The sequence below is a fragment of the Ursus arctos genome, unplaced genomic scaffold (assembly GCF_023065955.2).
Source record: "Ursus arctos isolate Adak ecotype North America unplaced genomic scaffold, UrsArc2.0 scaffold_30, whole genome shotgun sequence".
In the NCBI taxonomy this organism is placed as follows: Eukaryota; Metazoa; Chordata; class Mammalia; order Carnivora; family Ursidae; genus Ursus; species Ursus arctos.
Genome location: NW_026622986.1, coordinates 22,741,490 through 22,763,888, shown reverse-complemented (window position 1 = coordinate 22,763,888; position 22,399 = coordinate 22,741,490). Strand labels below are relative to the sequence as shown.

General features: G+C 38.6%; 1 protein-coding gene across 2 annotated transcripts in view; it reads right to left on the bottom strand.

The window, feature by feature from the left end:
• ITGA8 (integrin subunit alpha 8) overlaps positions 1 to 22,399 on the bottom strand; it is a 172,566-nt gene that overhangs the window by 114,504 nt on the left and 35,663 nt on the right. For both annotated transcript variants that reach the window (XM_026479018.4, XM_026479019.4), the window contains exons 7-11: positions 18,378 to 18,503; positions 17,219 to 17,263; positions 11,470 to 11,513; positions 9,941 to 9,997; positions 7,204 to 7,256 (exon numbers count right to left, since the gene is read on the bottom strand). In XM_026479018.4, the coding sequence (XP_026334803.2) occupies positions 7,204 to 7,256; positions 9,941 to 9,997; positions 11,470 to 11,513; positions 17,219 to 17,263; positions 18,378 to 18,503 (325 nt within the window). The remainder of the gene's footprint in view (positions 1 to 7,203; positions 7,257 to 9,940; positions 9,998 to 11,469; positions 11,514 to 17,218; positions 17,264 to 18,377; positions 18,504 to 22,399) is intronic.

The window sequence follows — 22,399 nt, the reverse complement described above, 5'->3', positions numbered from 1 at the left end:
TCTTTCTGTTTTAGTTTTCTGGATTTTCTACTTATTTCAATCATAATAGTAAAACCTGTATGTGAGAACACATACTTAGGCTAAATCTAGGGTAAAAACACAATTACCCAAAGCTGAGTCCCTTCAGATAAATTTTCTCTAAAATGTTCTCAAGTTAACAAACTGCTAAAAACCTCTCGAAATTTAATTCCTCAGGGCCCTGCAGAGGCAAAAAAAAAAAAAAAAAAAAAAAATCCAATTGATTAAATTGTAATTCTGTGAGTTTCTGAAATAGTATAAATACTGTAAGTTTCAAAAGCCATAAGAAAAAAACCCAATTTGCTTGCTTAGGCTCAAGTTGAAAAATTCCATCTCCCTTTGTTAAGTTTGTCCAGAAATTCCTAACAGTTTACATTGGCAGAGTTTATAGCTCTGGCTATCTTAAGATAACTAAACTAAAGTTAATTTCACCAGCTTGTTTATATTTTCAAAACAGTCATAAGCCTGACAATATCAACCACCAACCAGCACACACACCACCATTTGGCCTAAACTTCTGGAGTCACTCACATTATATGGAGACTTTTTTAAAAAAAAAAAAATATTGGGAAAAATGTCCACCAATTTACTAATTTGGTCAACACTACTTAATGAAATGTTTTTTCTTCCCCCGATGTCCAGATTTTGGAGCATTTGCAGGGACCTTGCTTTTGTTGCATAGTGGGTAGAGAAGATGACATATGCTGTCAAAGAATGTACACTAGGTAGCCTCATGCACAAAAGTACTTAATTATCTCTTGGCCGGAGAAGGGAGAGTTTGGTTTAATCCCACAGGATATGTAGAGTCCTAAATTCTGAACCATGACCAATCAACTAGGCAAGGTCTATCCTTTTTTTTTTTTTTTTTTAAGATTTTACTCATTTATTTGATGAGAGAGAGAGAGAGATCATGAGCAGGGGGGAGGAACAGAGGGAGAGGGAGAAGCTGAGCAGGGAGCCCTACATGGGGCTTGATCCCAGCACCCTGGGATCATGACCTGAGAAAAGGCAGATGCTTAACCAACTGAGCTACCCAGGCACCCTGTCAAGTGATATTCTTAATCCTATTCTGAGTCTCTGCATAGCATCCACACAAATCCAAGGTTTAGAAGATGTAGGTCTTGGGGCGCCTGGGTGGCGCAGTCGTTAAGCGTCTGCCTTCAGCTCAGGGCATGATCCTGGCGTTCTGGGATCGAGCCCTGCATCAGGCTCTTCTGCGGGGAGCCTGCTTCTTCCTCTCCCACTCCCCCTGCTTGTGTTCCCTCCTTCGCTGGCTGTCTCTCTCTGTCAAATAAATAAATAAAATCTTAAAAAAAAAAAAAAGAAGAAGAAGATGTAGGTCTTAAAAAAAGGCTATTGAAAAATTAGAAATTTGGGTAAAAAAATGGGAATTAAATCTCAGTTTTAATACTGAAGTCTAGGGGCGCCTTGGTGGCACAGCAGTTAGGTGTCTGCCTTCGGCTCAGGGCGTGATCCTGGCATTCTGGGATCGAGCCCCATCGGGCTCCTCTGCTAGGAGCCTGCTTCTACCTCTCCCACTCCCCCTGCTTGTCTTCCCTCTCTTGCTGGCTGTCTCTGTCAAATAAATAAATAAAATCTTTAATACTGAAGTCTAATGGTGATTAATGCTCACGGATGATTCCTTGATCACTGATAAATGCTGGGAAAGCTGGAAAGGATTTTGTGAATTTAAAAAAATATACATAGGAGTTATAGACTATGAAATTATATATAAATCATTACTACTGACTCAGTAAAATGCACACAGTATGGCTATTTTTAATATAATCACACAGACTGCTTTTTCTTATATGCCATGACACTAAAAACTATAACTGAATTTTGTCTCATGAATCAGCTGTTTTTAGCATCACTAAAGACTATCTTAAAGTTCTGGGTGAAAATAACTTTGAAATTGTGCTTTTATATATTTACGAAGTGGAAGTACAACCTTGCTTATAAAAATAATGGAAATTAATAAAATGCACACGTAATAAACAGGAATGTAGATTCTTACCAAAAAAGAGAGTAAAACACTTAAACACACATACATATAATCTGAAACAGTCAAATTCATAGAAGCAGAAATTAGAACCGTGGTGACCAGAGGTGGGGAAGGTGGGGCAAAGGGGAGATGTTGGTCAAAGGGTACGAAGTCGGAGTAACATAGGGTGTATGAGTTCTAGAGATCTAGTGTATGACATGCTGACTACAGTTAATAACACTGTATTGTGTACTGGAAATTTGCTAAGAGAGTGGATGTCTAGTGCTACCACCACACACACGCACACACACACGCACGCGCACACACAGTAGTCACACACGGTGACTATGGAATAGAGGGACTGTGCAGCTGGATGAATAGACGGATCCTATAGATGGATATGCTCAGTAGCTTGAACATAGCGATCGTTGCACTGCACATATGTCTATCAGAACATGTTCTACACCTTAAACATATGTAGTTTTTTTATTATGTTAGTCACCATGCAGTGCATCATTAGTTTTTGATGTAGCGTTCCATGATTCGTTGTCTGCGTGTAACACCCAGTGCTCCATGCAATACGTGCCTAGTTGATTGGTCATGGTCCAGAAGTACGGACGCCACGTATTCTGTGGGGTTAAACCACAGGTCATGGATGGTTTCAGTGACAAAGACACTAATTTCCCAGCTTTTTGAAAGTAAGTGAGAGGCATGCCATTTTACTCACTTATGACATTGGAAGTTCCTAGTTCTTATAGATTCTAAGTCCTTGAACACTGAAATTATATCAATTTTATCCACCAGCTATTTTATAGAGCTTAGTATAGAGCTCTCTGTAGTGAGAAAAATACTGTTGGGTAAATCAGCAGAAGGTCTGGGATCTAATCAAGACCTTTGTCTAATTAGTGTGTAATCTTGGGCAAGTCACTGAGCTTTTGTGTCTGTTTCTTCACGGGTGAATTTTAGATAGCTTCAGGGGATTGTAGTTTGGATCGTCCCATGAAGTCTCTTTGAGAGGGAAAAAACATTGTCTGCTACTCATGCATGACAAAATTTTGTTGTTTAAAGCAATATTAGGTTTTCCAATAGTTTCAGTGGAGAATAGAGATTTCTGCATTTGAAAGGACTAAGAATTTGGGGAGACCACATATATAATATCCAGGAAAACTTTATTTGATACAGGGATTCATTTTTCCTGTAAATCCCATGCAACCTTCGGATCTCTGCTAGAAATCTTGTCAGGAGTTAGAATGACAAAACACTCTTTCTCAAAACGAGGCCACATGTGTTCTGACTTGGAGCCATCACAGGCGCTTGAGAAAAGTCATTGGCACACGCATCATTTGCTGCCTTTCTTTTCTGGTTCTGCTAAGATTGCTGAGGGACTGCAGGTTATGTCTCTGCTCTGATGGGGTGTTCTGCACCTGCCCTGGAGACACATACCCACCCAGGGAGGTGAGGACGCTGCTGTCACTACTATTAATGGTTTCCAGAACCTCCATCTTGGGATCAAGTATAAACCTAGACACACAAGATGTCTATTTGAAAGCCAATGGTATTAAGCAATTTTTCTCGAAACACAGGTGCTGCAAAGATGACGGCAAATTATATCTTCATTATTGCAATCTCAGACTTCATGTGAGTTTTCTGTATTTGGGATGAAAGGTTCTCAATGGCCTCTATAGCTTACTCATTTATAACAGGGCCTTGAATTTACATCGTGTGACAGTAACTAAGAACGGCGAATTACACACAGACTGAGAATCTATGGGCACGTTAAGAATGGGATTATTAAGGGATGCCTGGCTGGCCCAGTTGTTTAAGTGTCCGACTCTTGATTTCGGCTCGGGTCACCGTCTCAGGGTCATGGAGTCTGCTTGAGATTCTTTCCCCCTTCCTCTCCCTCTTCCCCTGCCCCTGCTCTCTCTCTCAAATAAATAAATAAATCTTAAAAAAGAAAAGAATGGCAATATTAAGATAATGGATGTATCTTTTTGACGCCGTCTAAAGAATTGAGAATATACTGCCTAATAAAAAAGAAATAATGGGCACAGCAATTTTTAAGAACATCAAGAAAGAACAAATTATCCCTGGAAAATTCCTGTGTTTGTTACTACCATGTTGTTTTGATCAGGAGGAGACCAAAGAGATCCTTTCCTCACAAGTGTTCTTGTTCTTTTCTTAACATGGCAAAAAAAAAAAAAAAAAAAAAAAAAAAAGTTCTGTAAATGTTGTCACAGAGCTTTGCTATGGACTGGAATGAACATGTCTCTAGGAAGGAGGCAGTGCCCTGCAGGGCATAGTGTTGAACTGGGGGAAAGCTGAAAGGATTCAGATCAGAGTGAAGGAGAGGAAGGGCACACACTGAGTTCATCTGGGCCCTATTGAGCATTGCTGGCTCCCCTGGAGGGGGAGCGGGGGAGGTTGTGTCACCATCTGTTGAAAGAAATGTGTCTGCGCATATCCCAAAGGCCATCATGGGATTTTTGTTGTTGTTGTTTTTACTAAAGTGTGGGCTTCCTCAATTGGGACAGCACGCCATGTTTTGGACTCGAGTTCTTCTTCAGCCACCCGCCCCCCCCCCCCTTTTTTTCCCAGATTACTAAAAGGTGCTGATAACAAATCCAGTCCATTTAGGTTGGAAATTAAGAAAGGGCGGCCCTAATTGTTACATTCTTTTCACCACTCAGTTGGAGATGAAGGCAATTTAATTTTCAATGACTTGTTTCCAGGATAAGATTGCCATTCAAATACACTTACTTTCAGAATCTCTCCAGAGGGCAGCCACTACAGTTTCCAGCCACTGCTGTTGCTCTGGCCCTGGGTGCTGTCCTGTCTCAGCTGGCAGTGGGCTCCTAGGGGCCTCAGAGCCGAGGAGACCCAACAGACACAGCATGTCTGCTGAAACCAATGCTGGAGTAGGCCATTCCCTTGCTTAGTATCCTCCAGCGGCTCATGAGATGTGTCTTTCTTAGAAACACTCACTCTACCCAGCAGAGCCTATGCGGCGCTGGGCAAGACCTTTTATAAATGCAGTGGCTCACAGACCTTTGTGATCCTGCGCCCCTCTGCCTCCTCCCCAAGCCTCTTTGACATCCTTGGGCTTCCAACAGCTCCCACCTCCAGGAATCTCCTCCCCATGGACCCCACTTCCTGCAGATCGTTCCTCAACTTTCCTCAACCTTAACACCAAGGCCTTCCCTATCGACCCCTTTTAAAGTCACAACCCTCCCAATATTTTCTACCCCACTTCTGTTTTGCTTTTGTAAGTTTAATTAATAGACTATCTTTTAGAGAAGTTTTAGGTTCAAAACAAACTCCAGCAGAAAGTACAGAGAGTTCCCATATACCCCTGCCGCCACAGGCATAGCCTACCCCACTCTCAATATCTCCCACCAGCGTGGTGCATGTGTTACGATCGATGAGCCTTCAGTGACACAACATCATCACCCAGAGTCCATGGTTTACATTAGGGTCACTCCTGGTGTTGGACATCCCATGGGTCTGGACAAATGTGTAACGACATGGATCCACCATTGTAGTGTCGTACAGAGTAGCTTCACTGCCTTAAAAGTCCTCTGTGCCTGTTCATCACTCCTTTCCCCACTGGCCTCCGGCAACCCCTGATCCGTTTACTGTTTCCGTGGTGTTGCCTTTTCCAGGATGTCATAGAGTTGGAATCATATCCTATGTAACCTTCTCAGATTGGCTTCTTTCACTTCATTGTATGCAATTAAGCTTCCTCCATGTCTTTTCATGCTTGACAGCTCATTTCTTTTTAGCATTGAACAGTATTCCATTGTTCGAACATACATTTACCCACTGAAGGACATCTTGGTTTCAGCCCTTCCATTTTTTTATTCCTATCTGGTATTCGTCACCATCTAAATATGCTTTACTTGACTTACTTACTTTTCGTCTGTGGTCCCCAACTCTCCACCTCTAGTATAGCCTCTGTGAGGGTAGGGGTGTCTGTTTTGTTCTCTGCTATGTCCCAGTGACTAGAACAGTGCTGGTGTATAGTAGATGCTCAAGAAATATATGTTAAATGGAAGAATAATAAAAAAGATATTTTCCAGGGGCCCCTGGGCGGCTCAGTTGGTTAAGTGTCTGACACTTGATTTAAACTCAGGTCATGATCTCAGGGTTGTGGGACTGAGCCCTGCGTTGGGCTCTGCTCTCAGTGCAAAGTCTACTTGTCCCTTTCCTCTGCTCCTCCCCCACTCGTGCTCTCTCTCTCTCAAATAAGTAAATAAAATCTTAAAAAAAAGATTTTTTTCCAAAAGGTGTAAAATTGACTAACTTTATCTCCAGTCTTATGCCACCATAATATATAAATTACATTTTTATCTATATGAAGATCATAGCTATCTATCAATAACGTATCTAAAGTGCTTGCTTAGTCCAGATCCTAGAACATAGTTAGGATTCTGCAGGTATTTGATTTTTTATAAAAATGTGAACTCCCTGAGAGCAGAGACGTCTTTTGCCTTATTTGCCACTATATGCTGGGCACTAAGAATGATGGCTGACGCACAGTATGTGCTCCAATGATATTTATTGGATGGCTAATCAGTTTATCTCAATGTATTGGGTATCTTATTTAATCATTTGTTTTATCTATCAGTTAGGTGGTTTTAGTGAACCAAAGAGTTATTTAATAATAGTTTGTTTTTAAGGAATGACTTAAAACACAACCATAATTTATCATGGTGTTTGGTCCAAGCTCAATTGTAATCTACTGGCATACATCGTAGAGCTCATGTTATTATTTCATCTTCTCCAGCATTACTAGTATGTTGGTTAAAGCAATGTCAGGAGAAAAAAATGTTTATGTGCAAATGGTTTATGAATGTATCGCATGCTAAGTACGGGTAAATAGAGACAGATGAGCAAATGCTTTAATGGCTTTGGATTTCAAATGGCCAAGGACTATTCAGTTCCTTAAAGTAAAGATAAAACTAAGTAAAACAGTCCTTTTCTGGAAGTGGCAGATGTGGAAAATCTCCATAATGACATAAAATAGGATGATAGAATTCTTTAGTAGATGTATCCTCTTGCCCTGAACCAAAAAACAATTAAAACAAGAGAGCCTCTATCTTGCTGAGGAAGTATGGAAGGATCTATTTCATGAAGGAAAAAAATTCATCTTTGTGGATGAACATAACATATGGTGAGTGAGGAAGTTCTTATAAACTTACCCATCATTGTTCACATCTGACACTGTGACCGTATATCCAAAATAAGATGCCATCTGCAAGGGAAAACCATAAGATGACATAGTTTATGTTCAAAAATAATTTTTATAGTCCTCTCTCATGTTTTCCTGAAGGATGAATCTCACTGGAGCAGACTTCTGCATTACATTCATGGACTCCTGGACATGGACAGAGTCTTAAAGTCATTCAGTCTGACCCCATGCATAATTTCCCCCCAGTACCCCTGACATCAGATTGGCCATCCTCTGTGGATATTCAACAATCAGCCCATTCAATTTGTGGACACAATTATTAGAATTTTCTTTGCTAAAATTCGCCCTTCTATAACTTCTAGTCCTTAATCCTATTTAGTTCTGCAATCTTGAACCTCAAAGAATAAATCTAATTCCACTTCCATATGAAATTTCATATGGAAATATTTGTAGCTTGGCTCACCATAGTGGCCTCTCTTTCTTGGAGATACCACATGTGGTACCAAAGAAAAGATGATACCCCATGAACACACTCTTCAGAGAAGAGTTAAATAGGATTTACACTTGGACTCTGTATCACTGGAAGGTTTTAATTTCAAGGGAAACCATGTCTCAGTATCAATTCATATTGAGTTTATTGTCAACTAAGGTTTCTGAGTCTCTTCTGAGAATCAGTAGGGAGCCACATTCTAGCTCTTAAGTTTTTGTTCTTCAAGTTATGTTTTCAACATTTATCATCTTTTCAGAATCAGATCATAGTTTGAATTTGTCGAGATGTTTTGTTTCCATGTTTTAGCATCCGGCGCTTTAGCTGACTTAGCCTCCCATCATCTTCTTCTACAATCCACTGGAAAGTGTCCTACACAGAAGGCAGAGACTTTGGTCTGTGTTGTTCATGCTTCTGTCTGCACTGCCTGACCAGGGTCCATCTCAGAGTGGGTGCCAGGTGCCAGATACTCTTTGTAGAGGGAATGAATACGTGAGTTAGCAAGTGTCATGCGATAATTAAATTCTCCCACCTCTTTTCTCTATTCCAAACGTATACAGTTGCTATAGACTGAATGTTTGTGTCCTTACCTTCCCCCAAATTCAAATATTGATCCTAACCCTCAATATAACGGTATTAGGAGGTGGGGCCTTTGGGAAGTGATTAGGTCATGAGGGTGGAGTCCTTATGAATGGGGTTAGTGCCCTTACAAAAGACACCCTAGAGAGCTCTCTAGCCCTCCTTCCACCATGGGAGGACCCAAGAAGATGGCTATCTATATGAATCAGAAAGCCAACTCTCACCAGATACTGAATCTGCTTACCTTTTGATCCTGGGCTTCCCAGTGTTCCAGAACTGTGAGAAATAAATGTTTGGGCTTTTTTAGCCACCCAATCTATGGCATTTTTATTATAGTATTCTGAAGACTAAGATGTAGTTGCCAGGTGCCAAATGCTTTTTGCAGAGGTCATGAATGCATGAGTTAACTGTGCAATAATGATTCAGCTCTCCCACCTCTCTTCTCTATTCCAAACATGTACAGTGAAATTCTTATTTCTGGTGTGGCATTGTGTGGCCTTCACTCAGAGGAATTTCATCATTTATGCAATAAATGTTGAGGTTCAAGACTGAAGAACTAGGTGGTATTGAGGACAAGAAGTTATAGAAAGGCCAAATTTAATAATGTTTAAAGAGCTTCTAATGATAAAAATGTGAAACAGATCTGGACAAAAGAGAAGTCTTGCCAGATTTTCAATAAACCATTAATTACCATCACTTGAGAATAGTTCAAACTTTGTAAGTTCATCCAACTTCACTATTGTCCCGGCTTTACTTCTCCATATTTACCACAAGAGTATCATGAGGGACATTGTTAAATGCTTTGTTGAAAATTGCAGAGTAATGGATAGACCAAAGCCCTATTGGGGGAGGAGGGGATGTCAAAAATGCTCTGTGTTCAATAGAAAACTCTATTAATAAAAATTGCTAACAATATATTATCCCAAATCGACATCTCTAGCTAAGAGTGGAGCATCTAAGGATCCTAAACCATGATTCAGAAGGTCAAGATGAAACTTGGCCAGATTCGGATGTGAGGCTTCCTAGAAGTTCAGTAGTGTGGGTTTCTGGTTAGGAGAGAATATGGGTTGCTCAGAGAAACCGATTTAATTAACAACTGGCTCCCTTAGATGGCCATACCACAATCATTGTTTAAAGATATGTGGCAAATTTCAACAGGTCACAATACCCTGGAAAACTCAGAGTGGTAGATAAAGTATGACCTCAGGCCACATTAGGTTAGGAGAATGACCGGCACTTCCCCCATTCATAAGACCTCGGCCAGTCCCTGGGAGGCAGGGACCAGAACCGGATAGCTTGTTGACCTCCAAATAATGTTGGGATGGGGGAGGGCTCTAGTTACAGTGAGGAAGGGAGTCACAGCACAGGCCCATTGACTCTGACTGATGCAGTGGGGCCGCTGAGAAGAGAAGCCTGTGTCTTCTCATAGGAACTCACCATCAGGCATACTACATACGGGTCTACAACATAACAGAATTATTCTCAGATCCATAGTTAGTGACACTGATGCATGAGAGCTGGGATATTGTCTGTCTGATGCATGGTTATATTCCCAGTGCCTAGAACATTTCCAGCACATAGTAGGTCCCCTGAACATTTATTTTGTGAATGAATAAATGATATGAATATTGCAATTTACTATTAGTACTGAGTGACATTGTTTGATTTTAAAGGTATTCACCTGTTCGCCAGTGAAATTCTGAATAAAAGTCATATCTGTAGAGTTAATGATTGAAACCTGAAATCATAGAGATTAGATAGGTTACATCATTTGACAGAATTGGAGAAAAAAACATTTTAAATTACAACTTAAATCATTTTTACATTTTGGGGAAGAGTAGTGAATAGTTAACTATATGTAAAACAAAAATGTAATCCCATAAGAATGATCTTCAAAAAAATCCAATTGAACTTTTATTTATGGTTAAGTCTCTGATACTTTCAGATAAAATGCATGCTTACTAATCTGAAAAGGGAAAACAGAAATTGAATTCAAATGAACGCTGAGAGCAATTAACCTTATGGCCAGTTAATTGATCCAATCAGGGTTTTCGTCTAAATTCATTTCTGTGTTTATGTTATTATGAGAAACTGATGATTATAGCTCTTCGCAAACAAAAAAAAAAGTGAAAATTTTAACTGTTATCCACATAGCAAAACTACTACTTTTAATTTTATTCAGCCAACCTAAAATCTGCAGATATTACATTTACTAGACCTTAAAAAAAATGAACATAATTATTTAAAATATAACTTTTTCTTTTCAGAAGGTCTCTTGATTTTCCTTTCCTAATTTTGTGGTAAGTAGGTATAACAGGTCTGAACAGTATCCCTCCAAAGTTCATGTCGCCCAGAACTTCAGGAGGTGACCTTATTTGGAAATAGGGTCTTTGTAGATGAAACACATTAAGGAATGTGAAATGAAATCATCCTGGATTTAGAGTGGGCCCTATGGCCAATGACTGTTGTCCTCATCAGAAAGGAGAGGACGCACACAGACACAGATGGAAGAAGGCCATCTGAGGACAGAGGCAGAGATTGGGGTCATGCTGACACACACCAAAAAAAAGGCAGTGGCCCCCTGAAGCCAAAATAGATAAGAAAGATCCTCTGCGAGATGCACACCTGACACTGGGATTTTAGACTCTGGTCTCCTTGAACTACGAGAAAATAATTTTTTGTTGTTTTAAGCCACCCACTTTGTGGTAACTGGTTGCGGCAGTCTCAGGAAACGAATACACTAGTGCAATAACAGATTTTCTCATTTTTACCATATGAGGCATATTAAAATGCCGAGCACGTCAGCAACAATATCCTCTGCAATTATTCCTGGGTGATGCACAAGGATTGTGCTGGCTTCATGGGTGTGACCTGCGCCTGTCACACAGGTTTCCATGCTCAATCTGGCCCCACCCTTGGTTCAATGCCCAGCTGTTGCGATCCTGAAATTCTTAATAATTTTGAAAAAAGGGCCCTGCATCTTCATTCATTTGGCACTGTGTCCCACAAACTCGGTAGCTGATCCTGTCCATAGACCAGAAAAAAAAAATCTAGCTTCACTTGTTTTCCTTCCTTTCTACTAAGCAAACAAGCATGGATCTGTAGGGGCTCACTATTAAAAGGTATTTTAAACCATTTAAAAGTTGAATAAAATTAAACATTTCTTTGCATATATAAGAAAATATCCAACAATGCATTCTTTGTACTCACATATCCAAAATTCTGTGCTCCTCTTGGAACGCCAGCAACCAGTTCTGGGGATAAAAATAGTCATTGAGAAGGGGCATTACATATATTTTAAAAGCTATCCAACACATCAGTTAAGATAGTGCTTTTTACATGAGTAACCATCATGTGGGGAACTGGAAGTGTGAAGTCATGGTTTTGTGATTGCTTTTGCTTCTGCTACAGACCATGGAAAACAGAACAAAAGTTGTACTGTGAGATTTACCAGTATTCATTACCCATCTCCATGTGTTTTTGCCTGTATAGCATAAGCCTGGCTTCTCAGCTCTGCATGTGATTTGTAGGTTAAACCCCTTACTCTAGTTTCTCCAGCTTTCACTGTGGAGGCATCTTTTGTATTAGTGTAAAAAGTACAGCTTCTGTCACACTAACATGTTAAAACAATTCCAGTTTCCTAAAGAAAAGCCATCATAAATGGCACGAGTCTGGCCTCCTTGGAAATGTTTGTTAGTAGCAGAATTAGAGGGTGACCTGGTAGCTAAGGGTCCCCCAGAAGGGAAGCTTCACTAAATAGAAGTAGAAGGGGCACGGGGATGTACTGTATGGTGACTAACATAATATAATAAAAAATCATTAAAAAAAAAAAGAAATAGAAGGGGCAAATCTGGGGGAAAGTGTCCATATAACTCATTGCACTATGATCTGGCTCTAGATTCAGAAGATAATAGTGTTATTCTTGGGCCTGCCATATACCTGGGATGTGTCATTTGACCTCATTTTTTCCAGTCACGTACAATTGGTGGCAGTTGGAATTGCTAATTATCAAAGATCTTTCAGTTCTTATTTCTATAAATCTAAACTATCCTTTGATTCATTGGGGTTTAAAATTTAGTTTAATTTAAATAGGAAGGGCCTGGAAGAGAATCTCCTTCCATTTAAATTACCCCTCCCCTCATCCTGCCCTGAAAGGTACAGCACAAGTTCTAGCATCAACTATAACTGGTGTGCTGTGTTCTAGCAGAGTTGGGTGCTCATGCCAGTAGCATTAATAATCAAAGAAGGTTCACTTGGGGTTAGATGTTGGACTTTTCAGTATCAAATCCATTAATTCAATCAACAAATATTTATAGGCAAATGGAGTATACAGTAGTGAGCAAAATGGATAAAATTCCCTGCTTTCACAGAACTTATACTCTGGTTGGAAGAGACAGTCAATTTAAAAAGCGGAGTCAATGAAATGGCATATTTGAAGGGGATAAGTGTAGTGAGTAAGAAAAAACAAACAGTAAAATGATACAGGGAGCACTGGAGGTGGGATGGGGAAGAACTTATGACTTATTAGGGCACAATTAGCAGGAAAGGACATGGCAAGAAAATGATATTGGAGAAAAGACTGAAGGAAGTGAGGCTGTAAATATTATGGATAAGTGGGAGAAGTATGTTCTAGTCGGAAAGAATGGCAAGTGCAAAGGTCCTGAGGTAGAAGTGTGTCTGGAGTATTCAAAGAATAGTGAAGAGACCAGGGTGGCTGGAGGAGAGGGAGTGGAGTAAATGGGTAGGAGATGAGGTCAAAGTAACTAGTAGCCTCATGAATGGAGTCTCTCAGTTCATTGTGAAGACTTGAATTTCAGACTGAATGAGTTGAAAAATCACTGGATCAAAGAAGTTACACAATCTGTCTTCTGTTTCTAAAGGACCACTTTAGCTGGTGGATTTAGAGACTACAGGAAGGCAAGGGTAAAAGCAGAGAGACCAGGTAGGAGTAGGGACCTGGATCAGAGTAGAAGCTGTGTACGAAGTGGGAAGTGGTCAATTCTGGTCATATTTTGACAGTTTAGTTAGCAGGATTTACTCATGAATTGGGTATGGATGGGGTATGAGAGAAAGAGTGCAGTCCAACGCTGACCTCCAAGGTACTTGGCTTGAACAACTGGGAGGATGGCATTGTCACTTACTGAGATGAAGCTGATGGAGGGTAGACCACATTTCGGGGGGAAGGTCAGGAGTTTGCTCACGAGCACATTAAGTTTGAGACAACTATTCAAAGAGAGATGTTGAGCATTGACTTTGAGGTTCTAGATCTTAGAATGTGTATCCCTGAACCTAGAATTCAGTGTAATCTGAAGAAGTACCGTGAACCTGGAATTCAATAGAAGTTGGAAAAATAAGTGAGACCAGATGAGATTACCAAAACTCAAAGAGGAAAGAAACAGTCCAAATATTAACCCTGGGACACTTCAATGAGATGAGAGAAATTAAAGGAAACCAATAAAAGAGATGGAGAAGGAGCTGCCAGTGTCTGGGTAGTTGAGCGAAGAAATGAGGAGGAGTGATGAACTCTGTCAAATGCTCTGATAGTTAAGAAAGATGAGCTGTGTGGCGGCCCCTGGTTTGCTTGACAAAAGCTGTTTCATCTGAGCAGTGAGTCTAGGAGGAGGCGGGCAGTGGAACTGGCAGACAGAGACAGGCACAGCAGAGTGACAGCTCTTGAAGCAGAGAATACAGGTGCTTGCTGGAGAGGGAAGTAGATAAGAGATTTTCTTTTTAAGATGTGAGAAATAACAGTATGCTTGTATATTTCGTGGGAATGATTAAAAAAAAAAACCCTGATGATATGAGATAGAGAATTAAAATGGCTGGAGTCCCTTCTTTGTGTCACGAGAGGGAATGGAGCCTAGTGCAAATTGGAGAGGGTAACTTGACACAGGAAGATGGACCGCTCAACTATAGCAATGGGAGGGATGGTGAAGCATGTCCTTGAAAAGTATGATGAGGCTCAGAAAAACGAAGCTATCTGGACAGATTTCTAGGAAAGGTGGCAGAACTGGTAGCACAGTGCTCAGTTTTCAGTAATCTTTATTCGGTATGCATTAAATTGGCATGTAACAACAAACCACCAACTGATATAGTGGAGTTGACCGATTCCAGAATCAGGCCTAACAACCAGAAGAGACTGACTATCCCATTTGAAATACATGACAACCACGACTAAGCGTTCCACAAACATTCAGAATTTTGTTTAAAAGACAACAATTCTCACATTCAGTAACACTGGAGTCTGCAGCCTCATATGGCCACAATACTATGAGTTATTAAAAGTAAATGTTGGTTAAAAATGTTCATAATAATTTAAAAATGATCAAGATGGGGAAATTGGAGTTTAAGGCAAGTTAGAACTGTCACTCAACTATAAAAATATTCAATTGGGAGGGAAAATAAGTGACTTTTCTTAGATCCATTTCAGTAACTCATGGTAAACCTTCTCTTAATATCAATAATACATGGAGGAAAAAGTTACATACCTGGCCTCGAAATACATGACCTGGCCGTCAACCCCATTAGTGAGAAGCAGAAAGGAAGCTAGTGTCTATCAAATGTCTTCTACCCACTAGACAGTGTGCCACATGCTTTATAATATTTCTACTGTTAAACGTCTAAAAAGTAGGCATTCATATGCCCTAGGATTGGCCAGATCACTTTCTTGGTTTTTTGCTCAGCTCATCAGATCCTAAAACAAGAACAAAATATCTTAATATCTTAATCTTTTCATCTAGAGGACATCAAGTCACTCAGTGTTTTTCATGGACTTCAGCTCTTTCCAGACTAGTTAAATAAGTAGTGAACACGGGTAGTCTTGGCTCGGTGTGGTCTGATAAATGGATCATGATTTCTGATAGTGTTTTTACATATCCACAAATCATTTAAAACTTGGATCCATCTAGTTATTTCTGTGATCTGAGGGAAAATCACTATGATCTTCAACCGTCCTTCCCTGTGATGTGCTGTCATGCATCCCTATTAATTTCCTTGGGTCAGGACTCAATGCTGTACTGGGGAACTTTCCAAGAGTTTAATGTCATGTTTAAAATCATTTGGCATATTTTACAGTTTCCTTTGCTAAATCACTGAGTGATTATAAGATTTGACTTTTCTAAGGTACTAGGAATTCAATTTTATCTCTGATGGTCCCTAACCCAAGAGTTCTTTCTTATTATACGTAATACTTTAATAGCACCCATTATGTAACAGGAATTATTCTACTGTTTTATGAACATATAGGATTAGCTTATTTAATCCTCATAAGAATCCTATGGTATAGATAATACTATCATCTTCATTGTTATCATCATCATCATTGATATCGTCATCATTACCATCACCATCATAACCATTATCATCACCATCATCATCATCATCATCACCATCACCATCATTACCATTATAATCAGCATCATCACCTTCATCATCACCACCATCCCTCTTTTAGAAATTAAGAAATGGAGGCTTTGAGATTCAGGTAACTATGTCACAGAGCTGTTAAGTGACAAAGTCAGGGTTGAAACTCAAGTGGTCTAGCTCCAAAGTCCATGCTTTTAACCACCACAATAGATTGTCTTTTAATATCTTGAAGAAAAAAAATAAATGGAAAGATAGGGCCTTTAAAAATTAGCTTATATTTAAAAGAAAAATGTTCTTTTAAAGAAAAAAAAATCTGCTTTCAACCCCTATCCCACTGTGAATTTCTGCTTTGTAGGTCTTGTTGATATGAAACAATTAAAAGAGCTCTGATGATTTCTAGGGATGGCCACATTTCATTACCTCTTAATTCTTTGTGAATTCATTAAAACACATTAGTAAAAAGTAGTTAAGGTTCCTATGAAACAAGATGAAAGTATTGATTGATTGATGATTGAGTCATTCAAAAAACAATACCAGTCTTGTATATGATAGGTATTCCTATCATTACTATGATAGGTATCCCCCTCCCCCAGAATTCATAGTGTTGAAACCTAACCCCTAATGTGATGGTCTTAGGAAGCAGGGCCTCTGGGAGGTGATTAGGTCATGAGGGTTGGATTAGTTTTATGTTTAGAACTTTATCCTAGCACTTCCTACAATTTTTAATCGGGTATTTTGTGTTCATTACTTAATGCCTGTCAGCCCCACTAAGACCACAAACTGTGAGAGTAAGGACCATCTGTTCACCTCTGTGTGTTCAACACTTAACACAGAGCCTGACACCGAGTAGGTGCTCAAAAAATACTGGACAAATAAATGAATAATAAATGCCTTGGGAGAGAGAAAAATGAGATGAGATAGGAGTTTAGAGAAGGAAGTGAAAGAAGGATTTCTGGAGGGGATGACATTTGAAACTATACTAAAAAAAAGGTAGCATTTGACCACTGGAAATTAGAGTGGCTGTAGAATCAGTAGATTAAAACCAGGGATGACAGCCTTCACAAGCCATAGAGGACAGAGGTGAGGGGCATACACGAGAATAGGGGTTAATTCACTCCATTATCTTGGGCTTGACCATGTCCAAAGGGGAAAAGGAAATAAGGTGGAGATGTTGGGTTGGAGTCTGGTGGGAAGTGTAGTATGGTCATGTCCAGTATGAGACCCCAAAAATTAAAGAAAAGATGGGGGATGTTGATTTTTCAAATTTGATCTGTCACTAACAGCTTGGCTTTTGTGTAGGCCATTTAATAACCTTATTTTTTTTAAATACATAACATAGGATTACTGGACTTGTTTTTATTGCTTAACTAGATTTTATTAAGATTGATATTCAGACTTACGGAATTTTTTGAGACTTATACAGCTGTGCTGAAGTATATTTTATATTTTTCTATAGATTATTATCATATACATTCTGGGATTCCATTTTTATACATTTTGTGTAGTGAAGAAAATTACATTTATAAAAGGGCTTTTTAGGTCACCTTATCTTTCCCTGTGCTTTATAAATGACATATTCAGTAATGTCTCTCACCTTGCTCAGAGTCTCCAGTAAATTCCCCAGCAGCAACTGAATATCCTGTGTTAAAGAAAAGAAAAACCAATCACGCTTGAAGGCTTTACAAATGAGCTATGTCTAGAAAAACAAAAGAATTACTATAGTACTGCTTTGCTCAGAAATCTTGACAAATATTGTAACATAAAAGTTTAAGGTTCTGTAGAGGGAAAAATTAGTGAAGCCAATGTGAACAGTTCTGTACTAAATCCTGCAAGCATAACAGATCTGCTTCTTCTGAGAAGGGCAGCACAATCAGATTCTGAGGGATGCTTCATAACCCATCTTAAAGTGTAAGCGTGGCCACTGCATTTTAAGGTTACTGATTCATCAGGATCAGACATGATACTCTGAAAGGTATCTTTCGTGCTCAGGTTTTGCTATTTCTTGATCGTCAAGAAGTTCTACTTCCTAATTTCTTTAAGGATGGTTTTCCACAAATTTCACTTACCTCTAAAGTGAGGTGAGGTGAAAAATATAACTACATTTTGCTTAATTTATCAAGCAATCAAAATGCCAATAGGATACCAAAAGTGGGAAGCAATAGAGGTGCAATGACATTGTATGGTTTGCATGTAATACATTTTGGCAACATTCTAGCAACTGGAGGGTCTTTTTTTGTTGCTCTAAAAACTGGAAAGACTGCTAGCATGTTGCCCCTACAGCGTTGGGCAGCCCCATTAATACATACTATTTACAATTGGCAAAATATTTTGTGTGCAAGACACTATGATGGTTAGTGTTTGATTGCATAACTGCATACTACAGCTTAAGTTGAAACACAAAAGTAACCATCAAAATCCCTCACTAAATAAGATATTGACTTTGGGGCTGAGGCCAATGTTTTATTGTGTGAAGGAAGTATCCGTCTAGCCTAATTTATTGAAATTTTTAAAATCAAAAAAATGATTGTTGAATTTGAGGAAAGATTCTCTTATGGAGCTTATGAAATAGGCTGAACCTGAAGAAAAGACTTCTCATATGGCTCAACAAAAAGAAAGTCCATTCTAAGCTAGTAAGGAAAGAACATTTGTATAAGTTGCAGAATGATATCAGATAAGTGAGGAATAAAATTTGCATCTACATTAATATGTTTGCCTTTTGAGCAACAGCAAATGTGTGGAGCAATGACTCTCACCAAGGTAACTATCATCATAGGAAGCTGGGGCCACATCCGTCTGTTTTTCTCGAGCCAGTTTCCTTAGAATATCCTTGAACGAGTAATTTGCAATGATATCTGCAATACTGGCAGTGATCACCTGACCTGTGTGCAAACAAATTAACACATTAGCTGAATGAATGCAAGAGGTGGGCCCTCCTTGGGCAGACACAGAACATCTGAATAACATATCCTCTTTTGAAAATAATTATGGAATTGCTTGCATTTTTGATGATGAATTTTACCACCTGCCAAACTGCAAGGTAAAGCTGGTTACAGCTGGATAGAACTTTCCATTCTGACAGAAGAACCAAAGATGAATGACATAATTTTATCTGTCTTCCCAATGCCTTCACAATATATATTCCCTCCATCTCCAAATGAGAAAAATATCTGAGTAAAGACACCTGTTGACAAAATTTATGGATTAAATTTTTAATCTGGAACGTCGTGGCTAGAAGAAACATCATCTAACTTTGAGATCCTCTAGCCAAAACATAACTTCTTATAAGTGGGGAAACTGAGGCCCAGAAAGCATGAGTGCATTCTCTCAGGTCATGTGGTTTTGCTTTTAGGATATTTAACATTAAAACCAAGGTCTCCTTTGGCATTCTAAGAAGACTTTTTGTGTTCTCACAAAATACAGATTAAATCTAAATCACTTAATTAATAGATTGTGAAATCTATCAGTTATGTCAAGGGAGGAAATTACATAACCTTTGAGCCCTTTATTTTTATGCTAAAATGTATACATAAAGCATAAAATTATGACAATGGGAGGCTGTGAGGTCCAGGGAGATCCAGAATTTTAGCAAAAAAAAAAGAAAAAGAAAGGACTCCATGGCTGCCAACAATGATATGGTAAGAACTTTAGCTAGTATCTCCCAAATAAAGTCACAGTTGAAAGTCTTGAAATATGATCATATTGGGATGGTCAAATATCCAAAAGATGGCCAGCAATTTTCCACCACAATTTCCATGCATTCCTATATTTATAATGGACATCTAAGGAACAAGTGTGATCTCATGCTTTCTGGGAGCAAACTGGAGAAATGATTTCAAGAAACTAACAGTTAATATTAATATTAGTTTTAAAGCCAAATTATTCTTTGGGAATTTACTGATAACTCACACAGTCTTTTTGTTTGAAGTCCAAAGGAATAAAATTATCAAATCTGGCCATAAATATTTCCCAGTGACTGTGCCTGAAATGATTGTGAACAATGTCTACAGAATTTGCTAGTTTTCTCTGGTTTAAAGCTAAATATCCCCTTCCCACCTCCCACATACACACACCCTTTGTTGCCTTTAGCTGCTTCAATAAACATTATAATCTTAAGCCTAAATAAAATTTTGCATTACCTATCACAGACAATGCTTCTAAATCTCCTTGGTATGGCTACTTTTCAGGAAATCATCAGTATCTGACATTTTAACTTAAGGAAAGGAAAGATTTATCTAATCAAGTGAATTAGATTGATTATCTAGTCAAGTGAATTAGAAGAAAATCTTTTTAAACACACATAAATTTTTATTTTAGAACTATCTGCTGCATAAATACAGTTTTTCAGTTTGCAAAATAATTTTAAGACTGAAATGTTAATTATTTGATGTTCATAGTTATACATGTATGAATTAAGCTTAACAATAATTTCACATACAATGTTATCATAAACCCATCTCCCAGAACTCTTCCACTGGCTTTTAAAAAATATTTGTATTTTTTTGGGGTGCCTGGGTGGCACAGCGGTTAAGCCTCTGCCTTCGGCTCAGGGCGTGATCCCGGCGTTCTGGGATCGAGCCCCACATCAGGCTCCTCTGCTATGAGCCTGCTTCTTCCTCTCCCACTCCCCCTGCTTGTGTTCCCTCTCTCGCTGGCTGTCTCTATCTCTGTCAAATAAATAAATAAAATCTTTAAAAGAAAATTTTGTATTTTTTTATTATTTTATTTTTTATTTTAATTCCAGTATAGTTGACATACAGTGTTTATTAGCTTCAGGTGTACAATATAGTGATTCAGCAATTCTATTCATTACTCAGTGCTTGTCAAAATAAGTGTACTCTTATTTTGTGTACCCTTCACATATTTCACTCATCCCCTGCCCCCCCCATCTCCCCTCTGGTAACCATCAGTTTGTTCTCTATAGTTAAGAGTCTGTGTTTTGGCTTTTCTCTTCTTTAAATTTGTTCATTTGTTTCTTAAATTCCACATATGAGTGAAATCATATGGCATTTGTCTTTCACTGACTTATTTCACTGAGTAATATACGCTCTAGATCCATACATGTAATTGCAAATGGCAAAATTTCATTCTTTGTTATGGCTGAGTAATATTCCATTGTTTAAATACTACTTCTTTATCCATTCATCTATTGATGGACAACTGGACTGCTTCCATAATTAGGCTATAGTAAAGAATGCTGCAATAAATATATGGGTGTATATATCTTTTTGATTTAGTGTTTTTGTACTCTTTGTGTAGATATCCTGTAGTGAGATTATGGGATCATATGTTAATTCTATTTTTAATTTTCAGAGAAGCCTCTACAGTGGCTGCACCAGTTTGCATTCCCACCAACAGTGCACAAGGGTTCCTTTTTCTCCACATCCTTGTCAACATTTGTTGTTTCTTGTGTTTTGATTTTAGCCATTCTAACAGGTGTGAAGTGATATCTCATTATGGTTTTGATTTTCATTTCCCTGATGATTAGTGACATTGAGCATTTTTCATGTGTCTGTTGGACATCTGTGTGTCTTCTTTGGAGAAATGTCTGTTCAATTTTTCTGACCATTTTATTTGGATTACTTATTTTTTGATGTTGAGTTGTAGAAGTTCTTTATATATTTTGGATACTAATCCTTTATTGTGTCATTTGCAAATACCTTCACCCATTCAGTAGGTTGTTTTCAGTTTTGTTGATTGCTTCCTGTGCTGTGCAGAAGATTTCTATTTTGAAATAGTCTCAATAGTTTATTTTTGCTTTGGTTTCCCTTGTCTGAGGAGACATACTTAGAAAAATGTTGCTATGGCCGATGTCAGAGAAATAACTGCCTGTGTTCTTGTCTAGGATTTTTATAGTTTCAGATCTCACATTTTGGTCTGTGATCCATTTTGAGTTTATTTTTGTATGGTGTCAGAAAGTGCTCCAGTTTCATTCTTTGACATGTAATTGTCCAGTTTTCTCAACACCATTTGTTGAAGAGACTGTCTTTTTCCCATTGGATATTCTTGCCTCCTTTGTTGAAGATTAATTGAGTATACAATCATGGGTTTATTTCCGGATTCTCTATTCTGTTCCATTGGCCTATGTGTCTATTTTTGTGCCAGTACCACACTGTTTTGATTTCTACAGCTTTGTAATATAACTTGAAATCTGGAATTGTGATACCTCCACTTTTGCTTTTTCAAGATTGCTTTGGCTAATCAGGGTCTTTTGTGGTTCTATACAAATTTTGGGATTGTTTGTCCTAGGTCTGTGAATAAATCCTGTTGTTACGCTATTTTTTGGCATTTTAACTACTATGTGTCTTGGTGTGCACCTCCTTCAGTTGATTTTGCTGGGGACTCCCTGTACCTCCTGGATCTGGATTTCTGCTTCCTTCCCCAGATTTGGGAAGTTTTCAGCTGCTGTTTCTTCAAATAAATTTTCTGCCCCCTTTTCTCTCTCTTCTTCTGGGATTCCTATAATGTGAACATCATTACGCTTGTTGGTGTCACTAAATTCCTTAAGTCTTTTCATTTTGCATTATTTTTTCCCCCTCACCTGTTCAGCTTGATTGCTTTCCATTGTTCTGTCTTCCAGGTCACTGATCTGTTCTTCTGCTTCCTCTAGTCTATTATTTATTTCATCTCATGTATTTTTAATATCATTTATTGAATTCTTCATCTCTGATTGGTTCTTTTTTGTTTTCTATCTTCTTGATAAGGGTCATTTAGGTCCTCCACTCTTTTCTCAAGTTCCATGAGCATCTTTATGATTACTACCTTAAATTCTCCATTG